Source organism: Nymphaea colorata, chromosome 11 (genome assembly GCF_008831285.2).
Source record: "Nymphaea colorata isolate Beijing-Zhang1983 chromosome 11, ASM883128v2, whole genome shotgun sequence".
In the NCBI taxonomy this organism is placed as follows: Eukaryota; Viridiplantae; Streptophyta; class Magnoliopsida; order Nymphaeales; family Nymphaeaceae; genus Nymphaea; species Nymphaea colorata.
Genome location: NC_045148.1, coordinates 3,068,380 through 3,083,572, shown reverse-complemented (window position 1 = coordinate 3,083,572; position 15,193 = coordinate 3,068,380). Strand labels below are relative to the sequence as shown.

The 15,193-nt window shown below is 44.7% G+C and overlaps 1 protein-coding gene across 1 annotated transcript in view; it reads right to left on the bottom strand.

The window, feature by feature from the left end:
- LOC116264893 (uncharacterized) overlaps positions 1-14,778 on the bottom strand; it is a 34,004-nt gene extending 19,226 nt beyond the window's left edge. Inside the window, exons 1-3 of the mRNA XM_031645337.2 lie at positions 14,642-14,778; positions 14,348-14,551; positions 11,534-11,671 (exon numbers count right to left, since the gene is read on the bottom strand). Of these exons, the coding sequence (XP_031501197.1) occupies positions 11,534-11,651 (118 nt within the window). The 5' untranslated portion in view covers positions 11,652-11,671; positions 14,348-14,551; positions 14,642-14,778. The remainder of the gene's footprint in view (positions 1-11,533; positions 11,672-14,347; positions 14,552-14,641) is intronic.
- Between the last annotated feature and the right edge of the window lie 415 nt (positions 14,779-15,193).

Here is a 15,193-nt window from a genome sequence, read left to right as displayed (position 1 = left end):
AGACAACCAAGCAGCTCCCTAGTCAAATATGAACATCAATCGAATTTTCACATGTAAAGAATAGAATAAAAAGTAAGGTGGAAGAAATTAAATGAAAGTAAAATTAAGCAGTTTGGATCTATAGGTACCCAAATGTCAAAGCACCCATTTTGGGTACGGGTATGGCGACACGGGTACGGCGACCTTACTGAAGTACCCATGTGACTTAGTATCCCATTAGTTTGAGTATCCATCTTTGGAGGACCAGCGAAAGGGTCTGCTGCTGGAGGCAGAATTTGAGACTGGTGTGATTGGTTAGCACCACAAACCTTCTTCCCGTCAGGTAATGCTTCTATTTCATGACTGATACACTATGGTTAAAAGTTCCCTTTCGTATGTTGATTTGATGCTGTAGGTTGATCTCATCACCTAGCTGAAAAAGGCCACAGGCTATGTCACAGAGGTACGGGTACAGTTGGGATGGATCTTTATTCCACCCCAACTCAGATTTACCTGGAATACTTATTGATCACTTCCATAACGCGCACTCATCAGGTCACGAAGGAGGGAAGGAACCTGTTGACAAATGCATCCCACACATTCTTCTGGCCAGGCATGAAGAAAGATATCCGAGAATATGTGAGAGGGTGCGATGTTTGCCAGCGCAATAAGAATGATTCCCTGAAGCCCACTAGCCTGGTTCAACCCCTGCCTATTCCAGAACGGATTTGGGAGGATCATTCAATGGACTTCATTGAGGGCCTTTCTCCCTCGTCAGGAAAATCAATGACCTTTGTAGTGGTGGGTTGTCTGTCCAAATATGTTCACTTCATACCACTATCGCACCCATATACAGCAAAGTCAGTGGCCAAAACTTTCGAAGACTACATGGGAAGTTACATGGCATACCATGATCCATTACTAGTGACTGTGATGCACTTTTCTTGAGTGTGTTTTGGAGTGAATATTGTAAACTGCAGGGAACCAAACTGCAACTGAGCACAGCATACCATCCATGAACGGATGGTCAGATAGAGGTAGTTAATAAGTGCTTAGAACTTACCTACACTGTTTTTCAAGGCAGCGAGCTAGACTATGGGTGGAGCTAGCCTACAATACACATACTCCATAACCGGACTCTCTCTGTTTGAAGCAATTTATGGAAGGCCTTCGCCCGGTATATGGCAGTACCAGCTGGGATCTGCGAAGGAAGCAGCCATCGACATACAGCTTTGCTTCTGCGACACGGACCTGACGGACCTAAAATAGCACCCAGCGGCTGCACAAAACAAGATGGTGCTGCAGTACAATCACAAGCACAAGGATCAGCAGCATGCAATAGGGGATTGGGTCTACCCACATAGACCTCCACACACAGGATCACGCATACCAAAGAGTTGCACAAAATTAGCTCCACGTTTCGCAGGACCTTACCGGGTATATACCCAGCGGGACCTATTGCATATCAGCTGAATTGTCAGAAGGACGTGCCATTCATCTGGTATTTCATGTATTGAAGTTGAAGCCTTGTCCAACTTCAATTGCCTCAGAGCAAGCATTGGCTGCACCAGTGCTGGAAGGGGACAATTCCATCCATCCCTACAGGCGTTCAGGAAGTTGGAGGATCATCAAAAAGGGAACTGCAGAGGAGGAATGACTGATAGAGTGGTCCAACTATGATGACCTACTTCCAACATGGGAGCCTGCTGAAGAGATCAAAAGGAGGTTCCCTGAGTTCACACCTTGACGACAAGGTGTTGTTTAAGGGGGAATGATTGTTAGTCTGAAACCCGCTGCAGCCATAGTATCAGTTTCTACTGCTTTACATTTTACTGTCTGACATTCTAGTGTTTTTATATTTCAGTAGGTAGGCAAGTTTGTGGTGGATAGGCTGGATCAGTTAGGTATAATAAACTCAATCTAACTGAGTCGATGGATACAATCTTGTTACGCACCGGGTATAGAATGGATCGGATCCACATGGACTGATCCAATAGTGCTTCCAAATAAGGTCGAAGGACCTAAGAATGAGTGTTTTACCTTCTGGGAAGGGAAGACCCTAATCGGGGATTAGGGTGGGGTGTGCGTGTGTTATCAGGTTCCTCTTGTAAGGGGTGTTCGTGTTAGCAGTGGCTAACAATGATATCAAAGCTGGCGATGAGGGAGTGGGGGACCACGTGTGACATGATGACAGCCATTGAAGCTCTCCGAACACTGCACGGAAGAATCAACGGGGGCAATGGACCGAAGACTACAGAAGATGGAGCGACAGCATGGAAGGATTACAGCGGTTCTCAGTGAGCAGCAACCTCTCACAGCAATGATGCGAGAGCTTCAACAGCAAGGTAGGAACTCAAACTTGCTGAGTGCAGAGAGAGGCAATGCTGTCCTTGTTGGGCAGAGGCTTTGGGGGATCGATGGGTTGGAAGGCTGCCAAGATGCAAAAAGGGTGAATGAGTAATGGGAGACTATAATAGCAGAATACAGGCAGATGTGTATAATTCTTGAAGAGTATCTCGGTAAGAAACTCATCAATGATGCTCTTCCAAGAAAGGAAGGTGACGCACTAGCAAGGACTAATTCACCTTCAGTTGGTAAACATGAAGGAAAAGATGCTCCAGGTGTTGGGGCTAAATTTGTGCTTGTGGGTGATGCTAGAAGAAAACTGCTTGCAGTTCGGGAGAATGAAGATATTGTTCTCCCACTTCGAGTTCTGCCAAAAAGGGTTGCTCTTCCTGTGGAAGGCATTCCATCATACTAACCGTTGTTCGACCAGCCAACAAGGACACCATCATCAAAACAACGAGGTATGCACAGTCCTTCTAATGTTTCAATTGAACCCTCACGCTGGCAAGGAGAATAGATGAAAATCAAGGAGAGAGACAGATACCTTCAAAGCACCATGTTGCCCCAGCCTCTATTTTTTGGGCATGTGAGGAGCGTGTAATACAGCCAGGGAAACCTCCAGGGGTGAAGAGCACGAACAGTCAAGTGGCCATCGAGGGGTCAAGGTTGATAAGCCAAGGAAAAAAGAGGGATGTGAGGGTTCAAGAAAGGGAGAGTGAGAAAGAGAAGGAGATGGCATGGACAGTGCTGGATTGTGGGAGGAACCCTACGTTTCTATGGGTTGCACGGACAGTACCCTTGTGGGATGATAGGCATGGCCACGTGGATAAGGGATCATCATGTACATACAACTGTAAATTGAAGGTTTACGTTCTGAAGGCACTTGTCAAGAGTTTTTTGCAATTAGAAGGAACTTGTTCAATGCAAAAGCACAGGCAACTAAGTGGTATTTTATTAGAGCTCATGCTGGTGGGTGAAATTTCATATGGCAATAATCCATGTGAGAACGACAAGGCTCGTCTCAGGTTAGCTGCAGCTGTATCTGTTCTTCGGCTGGCTCGAAAATGGGATGCTCAAGTTTCACCACAACCTTTCCATGTAGTGATTCAAAGGGCTCGGGATCATTCAGATTTGGTTCGCCCTTGTTTTATTGACAAAATAAACAATCACACTCCTTACCCAGAACATATGCTTGTGCTTTTGCAGTGGCTTCTTGTGTTTGTCATGACAACTTTCTGGAAGAGTGTCTAAGTTACCTCACTGGATTTATAGAAGACTATCATCAAGAGGCTCAGAATCATCAAGCATCTTCTCACAGCTCAAGGGGAGTAACAATGACATACCATCCTAAACATGTTCTTGTTTACTGGATTCATGTCCTTGCTCACGATACACTTTTTCCTGATACAGATTGCCAAGAAAGTGCTGGTTTTGTTACAATTTGCAATCCTCTTTTTATTCTAACAAAGGCACGGGAATAAAAATTTGACTCAGACGGGCTTTAACCCTATCATCAATTTAAGGGAAAAATAGATTATACAGTTCTCTGGAGGGCTGGAGGGTTGCAGCAAGTGCAGGAGCTTATAAAGAAATGCACCAAGTCAGGTGATTGGGAGTCTGTGCAAACATAGAGGACTGGAATACACCTCTTGCCTCACTAGAAGGCTCTTGTCAGACGGTAGTCTTCCTTACACCTTGAGGACTAGCTATTTTTCAAGGGGGGAGTAATGAATCTGATCCTCACAGACTGATCCAATAGTGCCTCTAAATAAGGTCGAAGGACCTTAGTTCAGGCCACGAAGATTGAGTGTTTTACCGTCTGGGAAGGGAAGACCCTAATCGGGGATTAGGGTGGGGTGTGCATGTGTTATCGCGTTCCTCTTGTAACGGATGTTCGTGTTACCATGGACGAGGTGAATTGAGTTGGTATAGAGGTAGCCGACAGTTAGCTCTTACGGTTAGCTGCACATCCACATCACAAACTACAACCTAGGAGTGGCCAAACCACACCTTGCCCGTAGGTGGTCCAAGCAAACCCACGACTGTGTCTTTGCCTAGAGAACCTCCGAGGGGTCACCGTCGGTTGCAAGGTTTGGAGAATCAAAACATGCAAAACTCCCTAACCTATGGATCTATAGGGGGAAAAAAGGAGATTTACCAGTCAAGGAATCTCAGCTAATTTCAGCAGAGAACGCAGGGTGAAAACCGACAACGAAAGTTGTCCCCGGGTATCGCAGCTACAGAGGAAGAATGCCGGATGGGTCTTGGCCGGGATGATCGAGGGCGCCCGCTGTTGTCGCCGAGGCTACTGTCACTGCTGAGGATGGAGACGCGTCCGCGCTCGGCTGGAAGTGCCGAGACCGCCCGCTGCTGTCGACACTGATTGCCGATGGTCCTGCCGAGGTCAAGTGCTCCTGCGCCTGCTGCTACTGCCGAAGGATGTCCGCACACGGTCGGGAGGGCCACGGTCGCTGTCGCGCCCACTGTCGAGAACGACGTCCTGCCTGCACTCAGCCGAGATGGCCGATGTTGGTGCTGCGCACGGGACGGGACACCGACGCTTGATGTCACGGCCAAAGAAGCGCCGCGTCTACTGAAGCCGGTTGCCGCCTACGATGCCAAAATGATGTCGCGCCTGCTGAGTCCGCTTTGGTGTTGTAGGGTCTCGGCTAGGGATAGGTAGGTGGCTAAGGGAGGTTAGGCTCGATAGGTGGAGGTGGCTCGGTTTGGGGTCTAGATGAGTCCACGAGGCTAGATGAGGTCGGGGGGCAAGGGTGGCTAGGTTCGGCTGGGGCAAGGACTGGTGAGGTGAGGTATCTGAAATGGAAAGTTAGGGCAAGAGGCAAGAAGCGGTTAGGGTTTAGGGACAGGACAGTTTTGGAAAGGGCACTCGAGGAGTTAGCAACGATTAAGGAAGGTGGGGAAATGGGTTTGGCGCCTGAGGATAGGTTTGAATTCGTTGGGGACCGTTTAGGAAGGGGAGGGGACACTTGGCAACACGAGGGGAGGTTGCCTTTTCGGACGAGGGGGTTACTTTCCTAAAGAATAGGAAAGGGGCGAGGTGGCTACGATTACTTTTTTGGGAGGAGGTGGCGCACATGGAGTCTTGCACGTTTGAAAAGCGGGCGAGTGAGCTGGCCTACTTACGTTCGATGGATGCCACGTGTCAACCTTGGAGGGCAGAGATTGAAGCGAGTTGATGATGTGGCCTCTCTTGCCAAAATTATTGGAAACGGCTAAGGAAGAGGATCAAAGAGCCGACGGCTAGGGTTAGGAGCCCTAGCGCTAACTTTAATCGATGTCTAAAATACCCCCGTCGAATATTATAATTTGAATAAATATTTATTCAATTCGAGGGCAATTTGGGTAACTTCACTGAAATGGTTTGAACTGACCGGAAAAGGGGATTGCACGCCGAAAATGACCGGAATCAGTCTGTCACCTAGAGTTTCACCTAGGGGTGGGTAGCGGGCCGGGTACCCATCGGGTACCCGGTGCCCGGCCCGGTCGGGCCCAGGTCCGGCCGTTAGCCATTTAAAAAGTATATTTTTTTACCATAGTTGATCCACACCCTCAACGCCGTTGTCCACGGCTCGGCCATGCCCGTCTTCTTCCTTTTCTTCGGTGACCTCATCAACGGCTTCGGCAAGAACCAGGAAGATCCCTTGAAGTTGACCCACGAGGTCTCAAAGGTGCGCAACACCTCTTCTTTCCTCTTCTTTTCGCTCCTCCTCCATTTCCCAATCTTTCTCCAAACAAAGAATGCTGAAAAAGATGACTGCAAGTCACCTAACGATGGGATTAGTCTTTCAAACGGGCCGGCCCGGCCCGGCCCGATGCCCACCCCTAGTTTCACCGTTCTTGCTCGGAATAGTGTCAAACTTGGCTGGAAGTTGCCTTTGATTTGTGTGATGTCTTTGGTTATTGATTTGAGCTCGAATCGCACCTGGATTTGCCAGAGCAATGAGTGGAACACTGCTGTTTTCCGGTGATTGTGACAGGCCTAAACCGAGGACAACAGCCACGGTTTTGCCTCTCTCGAGTGAAGATCCGATCTCCAAGCTCACGGACAAGCAAGGGATCTCAATGGGACGAGCGTGGGAATTGATCGAATAAGTTTAATCGAGATTCAAGGCCGTAAAGAGATCAATCTCTCAAGTGTTCACGGAGGGAAGGACCTAATCCGTTTGACCGAAAACCACGTCTAAACTATTCTATCGTGAGGATCCCAAACGCAAACCCAACAAAGATTTAATACTTGCCTGAATATGGGGTACCAGGGGCCGAAACGCTGCCTTTGGCATCGGAAATCTGACTTGCGGATGTCCGAAGTTGCGGCAGCCATCCTGGTTGAGAGTTCAACCTCTAAATTCCCTCGGGATTAGGGACAATGCACCGAATCTCTCCTTGAGCGCTGGTTGGGAAAAAGTCGTGTGGATGGAACCGCTGGTGAGTCGCCTATGACAGCCACTCCTTGTCGCCTCCAAGCGTGGATCCGTTGGCCGAGTTGGGGAAAGGAGAAGAGAAGATATCAGGGACAAGGTGAGGAGGAAGCCTTCAATTGAGGAAAACGAAGAGGAAAGGGGATTGAGAGAAGGAGAAGAGAGGAGAGAGAAGATAGACAAGAAACTGAATTCAATTCTTCATTATGTATAATCAAAACCCTAATTACAAAGCTTATATAGTTCTTGAAATGTCTCGGTTCACTAAGTGTCCCAAACCGAGATGCACGGCAAAGTAAAAGCAAATGCTGAAATAGAAACTGAGACGAGACATCTAAAGAGTCTTGTGTGCACGTGATGCACATGGCTTCACCGGGTAGGTTCAGCCTACTTGCCTAGGCTCGGCCCTAAGCTACCTTGATCAATCGAGGGTGCGGACTCAGACAATGGTTTGAACATTTCTAGACCAGTAAGTCCTTGCATTGGCTCAAATCCGCCTTGAGGGTTCACCTTCAATTGCCCGAACTTGGCCGTTGATGCTCCGCCCACGCCTCCCACTGCAACAACTCCAAGTCCTTCGATAGCCTCCTTAGGCGTATTCAAGCCCTGGCCGACCACAATCATCCACCTTGTCGATGCTCTGCGGTCAGGTTGGCTGCTCTCGGCAGCCTCCTCGGTGTTAAGGGACGGACCTCTAGCTTGATTCGTAACCTATCCTCCCTCCTTGAATTGAGCTTGCCCCCAAGCTCGTTCTATAGTGAAACGGTGGACAATCTGTTTGTATTCCTCCCATGACGTGCCTCTGTCCGGTCCTTCCCATTCAACAAGGACCTCATGTCGCATCCTATCCTAGCACTGCATATGCCTATGCTTCAATATCCGGTAGGGAGTGGGTAACTGATGCGGTATGTGCTCTATCACTGCAGGAATCTCTCCTTGATGTGGTTTCAGCCGCGTGACATGAAACACCGGATGCACTACTGCTGCTCTTGGAAAGCCAAGTCTGTAGGCAGCCTTCCCCACCTTTTGCAACACCGGATAGGAACCATGATAGCAAGGAAGAAGCTTGGAATACGGTTGTCCCATAAGGGACCTTTGCCTCAATAGGAGTCTCTTCAGCCAAACATAACTCCCTACTTTGAACTCATGATCCTTGCGGCCCTTGTCATAAGTCTGTTTCATGCAGTTTTGCACCTAAGCTATGTCTGCTTAAGGGAATTCAACACCTCCTCACAGGTGCGCAGATCGCAATCAACACCATCGTCAACTGTCGTTCCCCCTTCGTACAACGGTATGGTCAAAGGAGGGAAACCATAGAGGGCTTCATAAGGTGTCATACCCATGGATGAGTGTCAACTGGTGTTGTAGGACCACTCGGCCCATGGTAAGAACTTCACCCACGTGTTTGGTTGTTCTCCCGCAAAGCACCGCAAAAAAGTCTCTAAGGACCGGTTTACAATCTCACTTTGTCTGTCAGTCTGCGAGTGGTGAGCTGAGCTAAACTGAAGAGTTGTGTCCATCATCTTCATGTATTCTTTCCAAAATGCACTCAGGAAAATAAAATCTCTGTCGCATACCAATGACTAGGGCATACCGTGGAGTTTCCCCACATACTCCTGATACATAGTCGCTACCATAGGCCCTGATACATCCTGGGCAAAGGGGCAAAATGGTTGTACTTCGTCAGCCTTTCCACCACAACTAAGACCGCTTCCTTGTTCGCTGACTTTGACAATGCATCGATGAATTCCATGGTAATGTCGGTCCATGGCTTCGTGGATATGGGTAATGGATTGAGGTGGTCTGGAGGTTTGATTGCCTCGTATTTTTCTCTTTGGCACACCACACATTGCCGCACATACTTCTGCACATCTGCCTTTAGCCCTTCCCTCCAGAACTGGGCTTTAATGCGACTAAGGGTCTTGGCGACCCCTTCATGTCCTGCCATAGGAGTGGAGTAGAAGTAGTGCAGTAGGTCCTGCTTGAGGCCCGTTTCTGGAGGGACCGCTGTCTGATTCTTCCTAAGTAAGAGACCGCCTCTCAAGGAATAAAATGGAATAGATCCGAGATTTTGGTTGAGGGAGGCATTGATGAACCTGAGTCCCTCATCCTCTTGTTGTTTTGTCGCTAATGTGTCCCACAAGTTCGTTTCTACCATTGAGAGCATCAACAAGTGTTCACTCATCCTCTTGCAGGTTGTCTTCGACTCGTTACTGTTAACAAGCCGAACTTGCCAATATCCTGATCGAAGGTCCAACTTGGAAAAGACTTGTGCTCCACCAAGCGCATTGAAAAGATCTGCAATCAAAGGTAAAGGGTATTTGTTCTTCACCGTTACATTGTTCAATGCCCTATAATCTATTCAATGCCCTATAATCTACACACAATCTTTTAGAGACATCATGTTTTGCTTAGAACAACATTGGTGCACCAAAAGGATCTTTGGAGGGGATGATTATGCCTTCAACAAACATCTCATCTAGTTGTCGACAAAGTTCCTTCAACTCAGCAGGGGGCACCTGATAGGTGGTCATCGTTAGGGGTTTGGCACCGAAAAAGAATTCTATGGCATGATCCACCTCACATCGAGGTGGCAGCTATCTAGGGATCTTCGCAGGCATCGCCCCTGCGAATTCCTTTAAGACAGGCGCAAGCGCCTCAGGAGATTCGTTAGGCACTTCCCTAATTGCCACCAAGTACGTACTATTGTCATGCTTCAAACCTCTTTTCAATTGTAGAACGGACAACATTGCGACCTTACCCTTGTTTTTCTTTAGCGTCACTACTGGGACCATGCAAGGGGACTTCTCATCCATAATGATGATAGTGCGTAAGTGCGGCATATAGACCATCTTCGCCATGCTAAGAAGGTCCATGCCTAAAATCATCCAGAAGTCATCCATCATAACCATCGAGAAGTTGGTTTTACCTGACCAACTCTCAATCTTTATGGTCACATCTCGTGCTACTCCACGAATGGGCTTTGCCTCCGAGTTCACCGTCGTCATGCAGAACTCTCCCTTTTCGAGGGTGAGACCTAATTTCCTCGCCTCTTCATCCGAGACGAAGTTATGCGTTGCACCCGTGTCCACTATAGCCATCATGGGCTTTCCATTTACCAAGATGTATAGATACATAAGACCATTCGAAGGTATCGTTGTCACCTCCGCTTTTGCCGCTCTTTTCAAAGCATTCAGAAGTTGGAGAGCACCCATCTTTGGGCCTTCCTCTTCTTCACCTTATACCGCATCAGCATATTGTTTTGAATAACTTGCTTGGTTGTTCCCTTGGTTTGTGCATCTAAACAAGAGATGAGGGCCACCATAGTGCCAGCACTTCAATGGTTGTTGATGTAGAAGACGAGATTTGAAGTTGCTAATCTCGTCCATTTCCACAACCGCTTCTCTGGATAGTCGAACTATTAGTTCCTTTGCCTTGTTGTCTAATCCTCTTACTATTACTGTCACCATGGTTTGCTAGTGTTCCCTCCCTTCTTTGCACTGTTAAAAGGCTTATATTCGAACTTGTGTCGTTTATTTGTATCGATCAACTGCTCGACAGCCGCAAGAGCACTGCTCAAATCCTTCAGGTCTTGCCGACGAAGTTCTTGTTCTGCCCATGACTGTAAATCATTCATGAAGTGGAAAACTCTATCTCCATCTAACATACTTGTAATCTCTAGCATCTTACCCGAAAAGGCTTTTACAAAGTCATGAATTGAACCTGTCTTTTTCAAGTCCATGAGCTTCTTTTGTCTGGCCATGTACTTAGTATTATTGGGCAAAAAGAAGTCATGCATATCTTGCTTAAATCATTCCCAACTATCAATAACTCATAGGTCTTTTTCCATATCACTTTCCCTTCGACGCCACCAAAGCATGGCATCGTCCCCCAAGAACATTGTTGTTGTAAAAATCTTCGTGTCATTGTCGAAGATTCGGTTTACCTTGAGAAACTTCTCCACCTGATAGAGGAAGTTCTCGAACTTATCGAGTTCCATTGTATATCTTTGGTTCAGGGACTTTCAATCAAGGCGCCACACCAACACCTCTAGCTTCGCCTAAGGAAGCAAACTGATTCTCCAGGGACCTATTGCGAACCTTAAGGACTTGTACTTCATCCTCCAAGGAGGCCACGCGCGCCAGAGCATCCTTCAAGGCAGAAACGCGTGCCTTAGCATCCTCCAACATGGAGTTCATTTGTTCCGAAGTCTGATTTGTCCAACATTGTAATCCTCAAACCCTCTAGTCGCTTTGGACATCGAGGCGTTGAGCGATTCAACCGTCATCTCAACCGCAACTAGTCGAGCTTCCACTGGTGTGCTTGACATCACAGCACCAGCTCCCTTGCTTCCTCTGCAGGCGAGTCTGAGGTCCACCTTCAACCAATGAACCTGTTTGATTTCCTGCCATACTGCCAAGAATTGCAGCTAACCGTTGGCTACCTCTACACCGACTCAATTCACCTCGTCCATGGTAACACAAACATCCCTTAAAAGAGGAACCCGATAACACATGCACACCCCACCCTAATTCCCAATTAGGGTCTTTCCTTCCCAGACGGTAAAATGCTCAATCTTCGTCCCCCTCAACCATAGTCAAAGAAGCCAGCGATGATTAAACCTTAAAGTTAATGAAATCAGGATTTGGAGAAGCTAGGCTTCACTTAAGTGTGCGTGAGTGTTAGTTGATGCTAACACAAACCAACACGGCAAGGGAGAGAGAATAATAAAGCAGGGGAAGAATAAAGAAGAGATTGTGACTCACATAACAAGAACAGCAAAGTTGTCATAGATACCACGGCCAAAGTGACATAAAGTTGCAGGGAAGTGGGCTGATTAATCAGTTCCTTCCATTTCTCCATTGCTATGGATTGCAGACTCATATTTCAGCTATCAATAGGATCTGCATATGAATGGATCACTCATGAACACTTTAATTAATCTATAACCCATCAATTTGAAGTTGTTTCTATAGATGCTCCACTCATTTAAAAAAGAAGAAAAAAATGTCAAAGCTGAAAGTCAGATGATGAGAGGCTGATAACTAGAGCAGATCAGCAACTACCATTCAAACAAAGACAGGCAGGACAAATAGAGAAAACAATCATCCTTGGCAAAGAAGCATAGGTACAATGTACCAAGAAGATACACGAAATCAATTGGAATCAAGCTCATTGTGCAAATTCAACTAGGCACTAGAGGATCTAAATGAAGCTCTCACTTGCTCCAATCCATCCATTAAAAGAATCAATAGCAAATAAAAACAGTTGAACTGAACAAGAACTTTTTTCCATAAACTAAAAATCAAAGAAGAGAAGAGGCTATCCAGAATAAAGTGACATAGAATACCTGGTGCATAATAGAGAGAATAAACATACACCAAAATGCCATCTTAAAGTTGCACAAATTAAGCAAATAAGCAGCCGAGGATGAAATAGAAAGCTGAATGAAAGATTGCAACTGTACAAGCTGAATGCAGCAAGTGGAACCCTGTCCGTCTAACAATTGAAATGGAAAAAACGTAGTCATAAACTTTTACATCAGCAAATTTTCAGCAAGGTGTTTGTCTTGGTTTTCTTCACAATAGTTTTTTACAGAAGAATACAGTTGGCCTCAATAAAATCAAAAAGAAAATTTTACAGGCCACATTAATACTAAAAATCTTCCATTTTCTTCATCCTTTATTTGTTATTCTTTCTACCTTTCTTTCTATCCTTTCCTGATTCTTTCTTTCCTTGTTCCTTATTTTCCTTCTTCCCATATTATAAATGATTATGCTTTCAAAAATGAAAACATTGTAAGATTACTGTGACATTTGCACTGAATTTTTTTGAAGTAAAATCACAATATTTTTGAAATATCACTGATGTTCGTGACTATGGGGAATGAAAGTAAGCACACAACCATCAACCACTTGGATTAGCATATCACATGTCAGCCTTCTACAGTCTTCTACAGCTCAGATACAGCAGTACAGCCTGTACTACTACTTAAATGCTCACAATACACGTACTTATATACCAAACTTACAGCACCGACTTAACTATACTCATAGGATTACAGAACTTGCTCTGTATTAGGATTACAGATCCTGCTCTCTATTACAGCTTATGGAGTAACGGAGTCTCCTCTGTTATAGACAAGTGAGTACATAGTGAACTGCACTTCAGCTCAAGTGCAAAATATCATCATACACTAACAAAAGTTAAAAGCTAACATAAGAAAACTCCAAAAGTTATGATTTTTATTTTTCTGCAAGACACGTCACCAACAACAAGTTGAGAATGAGAAAGTGTCTTCACGCAGGACCACCAGAAGATAATATTACAAGCAATTTCAGCACATGGTTCAATAGAACCATACATAACCTTGCTATCATATAAATCACGTAAAAAGAAGATTCCACAAGAAGTATAACCTCTGAAAAGACTAACGGAAGAACAAAAGGACTCAAAAAAGTAAAAACACCTAAACGGAACTAAATTTAAATGCAATTTATATAGCTATAGTCATATCACAAATGCTACCTCTTTCAAAAGAGATGGATGGGATACATATATATATATATAAAGCCAATTAAGCTTTCTTATAAAGCTCCCTTTCTAGAGAAAAGAAAAAAAAGTGATATGGCAATCAATTCTATGTTTCATTAGCCAAGGATCTATTCAGAGAAAGAGCCCACCATATACCACCACATCTTAAACAAAAATTAACAGGTAGTCTTCAAGAATTCAATGTAGATAAATTAGTTGTCAACAGAACACATATGCAATGCTGAACATTCATTTGTCAGGTTTCAAAAACAAATGAAACTGCATGATTGTAAACATCAGTCAACACAACAATAAGTTGTAAATCTCGGGTATAATACGGCAAAGTTGTATATCTCGAGAATATCTCAGTGAATTTTTAAAAAATTTAAAACATTTAATAGATCTTGAAAATTATAAAAAAATAAAAATTAATAAAAAACAAAAAAAAGGCAAAAAATGGGAAAAAATGGGTATAAAAAGTATAATACGGGTATTATACACGTTTTTTGGCGTTTTTTTTCTAAAAACTTGTTTTTTTCACGTTTTATACGGCTATATATATATATATATATATATATATATATATATATATATATATATATCAGTTCAAAGTGAATCCTGCGCGCTCCCAATTTTCACAAGTATGAAACCAGATCATCACATCAACATAATTTGATTCAACGAGTTCAACATGCATTGCACTACACCTCGAATAAGATCAGACTGCACGAGCAACCAAAAAATTACATCAACCCAGTAAACAGAAACAGAGAGAAAGGGGAAATAAATGGAAGAACGATGTGCAGGCACGATGGGGCAGATGATAGATCGAGAAAAGGGGGAAGCATCGGATCGCACAGAACCATGTTCTGTAGTCCCATCTCCCTCCTGTGCGACAGCAGATGGCAACGACGTCCGGGACTCACCGGCGACAACGTCAGGCGACGGGCAATGGATGGGATTAGGGCTTTCACCGGCAGAGAATAATCGGGAGACAAAATGTCCAACACGAGCACAGACAGAGAGAGAGAGAGACAGATGGTTACCGCTTGCGACGGGACAAGACTGCTGTACGACGGGGAGAAGCTGAGTGCGACGCTGCAGGGAGACCAAGCAGAAGGAGTGCAGCGATGTTGAGCAGTTCGACGAGGCCGAGCCTGCGAGGGGACGAAGAGCCCTAACAGGAGAAATAATCCTCGGGATTAAAGAATTTTCCACAGAATTTTCCACCTTCTTCCAAATCCGCCTTCCTGTTTGTTGGGTGTTGAACACATTGCATTGTAATTATACCGTAGAATTCAACCACTGTAAATGCCACACGAAGAAAACAGTAAATTTACCATAAGTTACTTCCGAATTCTAATTGGCGACTTTTTCACCCAATTGTATGTGCTCGAACCTCGAGGTAACTTTCGGTTGTGATCTCTATAAATACTTTTCCTGGCCTTCTTCTTTAAATACATTTTTCTTAGTGCGTTGTGGCTTCTTCATTACTATTTCATTCCTTTTAGTTCTTCTTGTGGCTTAGTGCACATTTGTACTTTCTTCTGTGAAGCTTTTTGTGTTGATAGTCTCCCTTGCGTTGTTCATCAAGTGTTTTATCTTGATATTGAGAGGTTGAAGGATTTATATTCCAATGCCAGATATCGTTTGCTAAAATGAAATTCTTTTTTCTGTTTACTTTGGGCATAAAAAGAATAGTTTTGTATATTATAATCATCCCAGTTTTTTTTAAATTCAATATCTAGCATTTTTCGAACATTTAGTGATAACTTTACGACAGCCTTCAATGATTTTCTTAATTATAGTCAATTTTTTTTTATTTGACTATCAACTATATTTGAAACTTATTTGGATCTAATTTTAGACTTTCGACCCAAAACACAATCTCT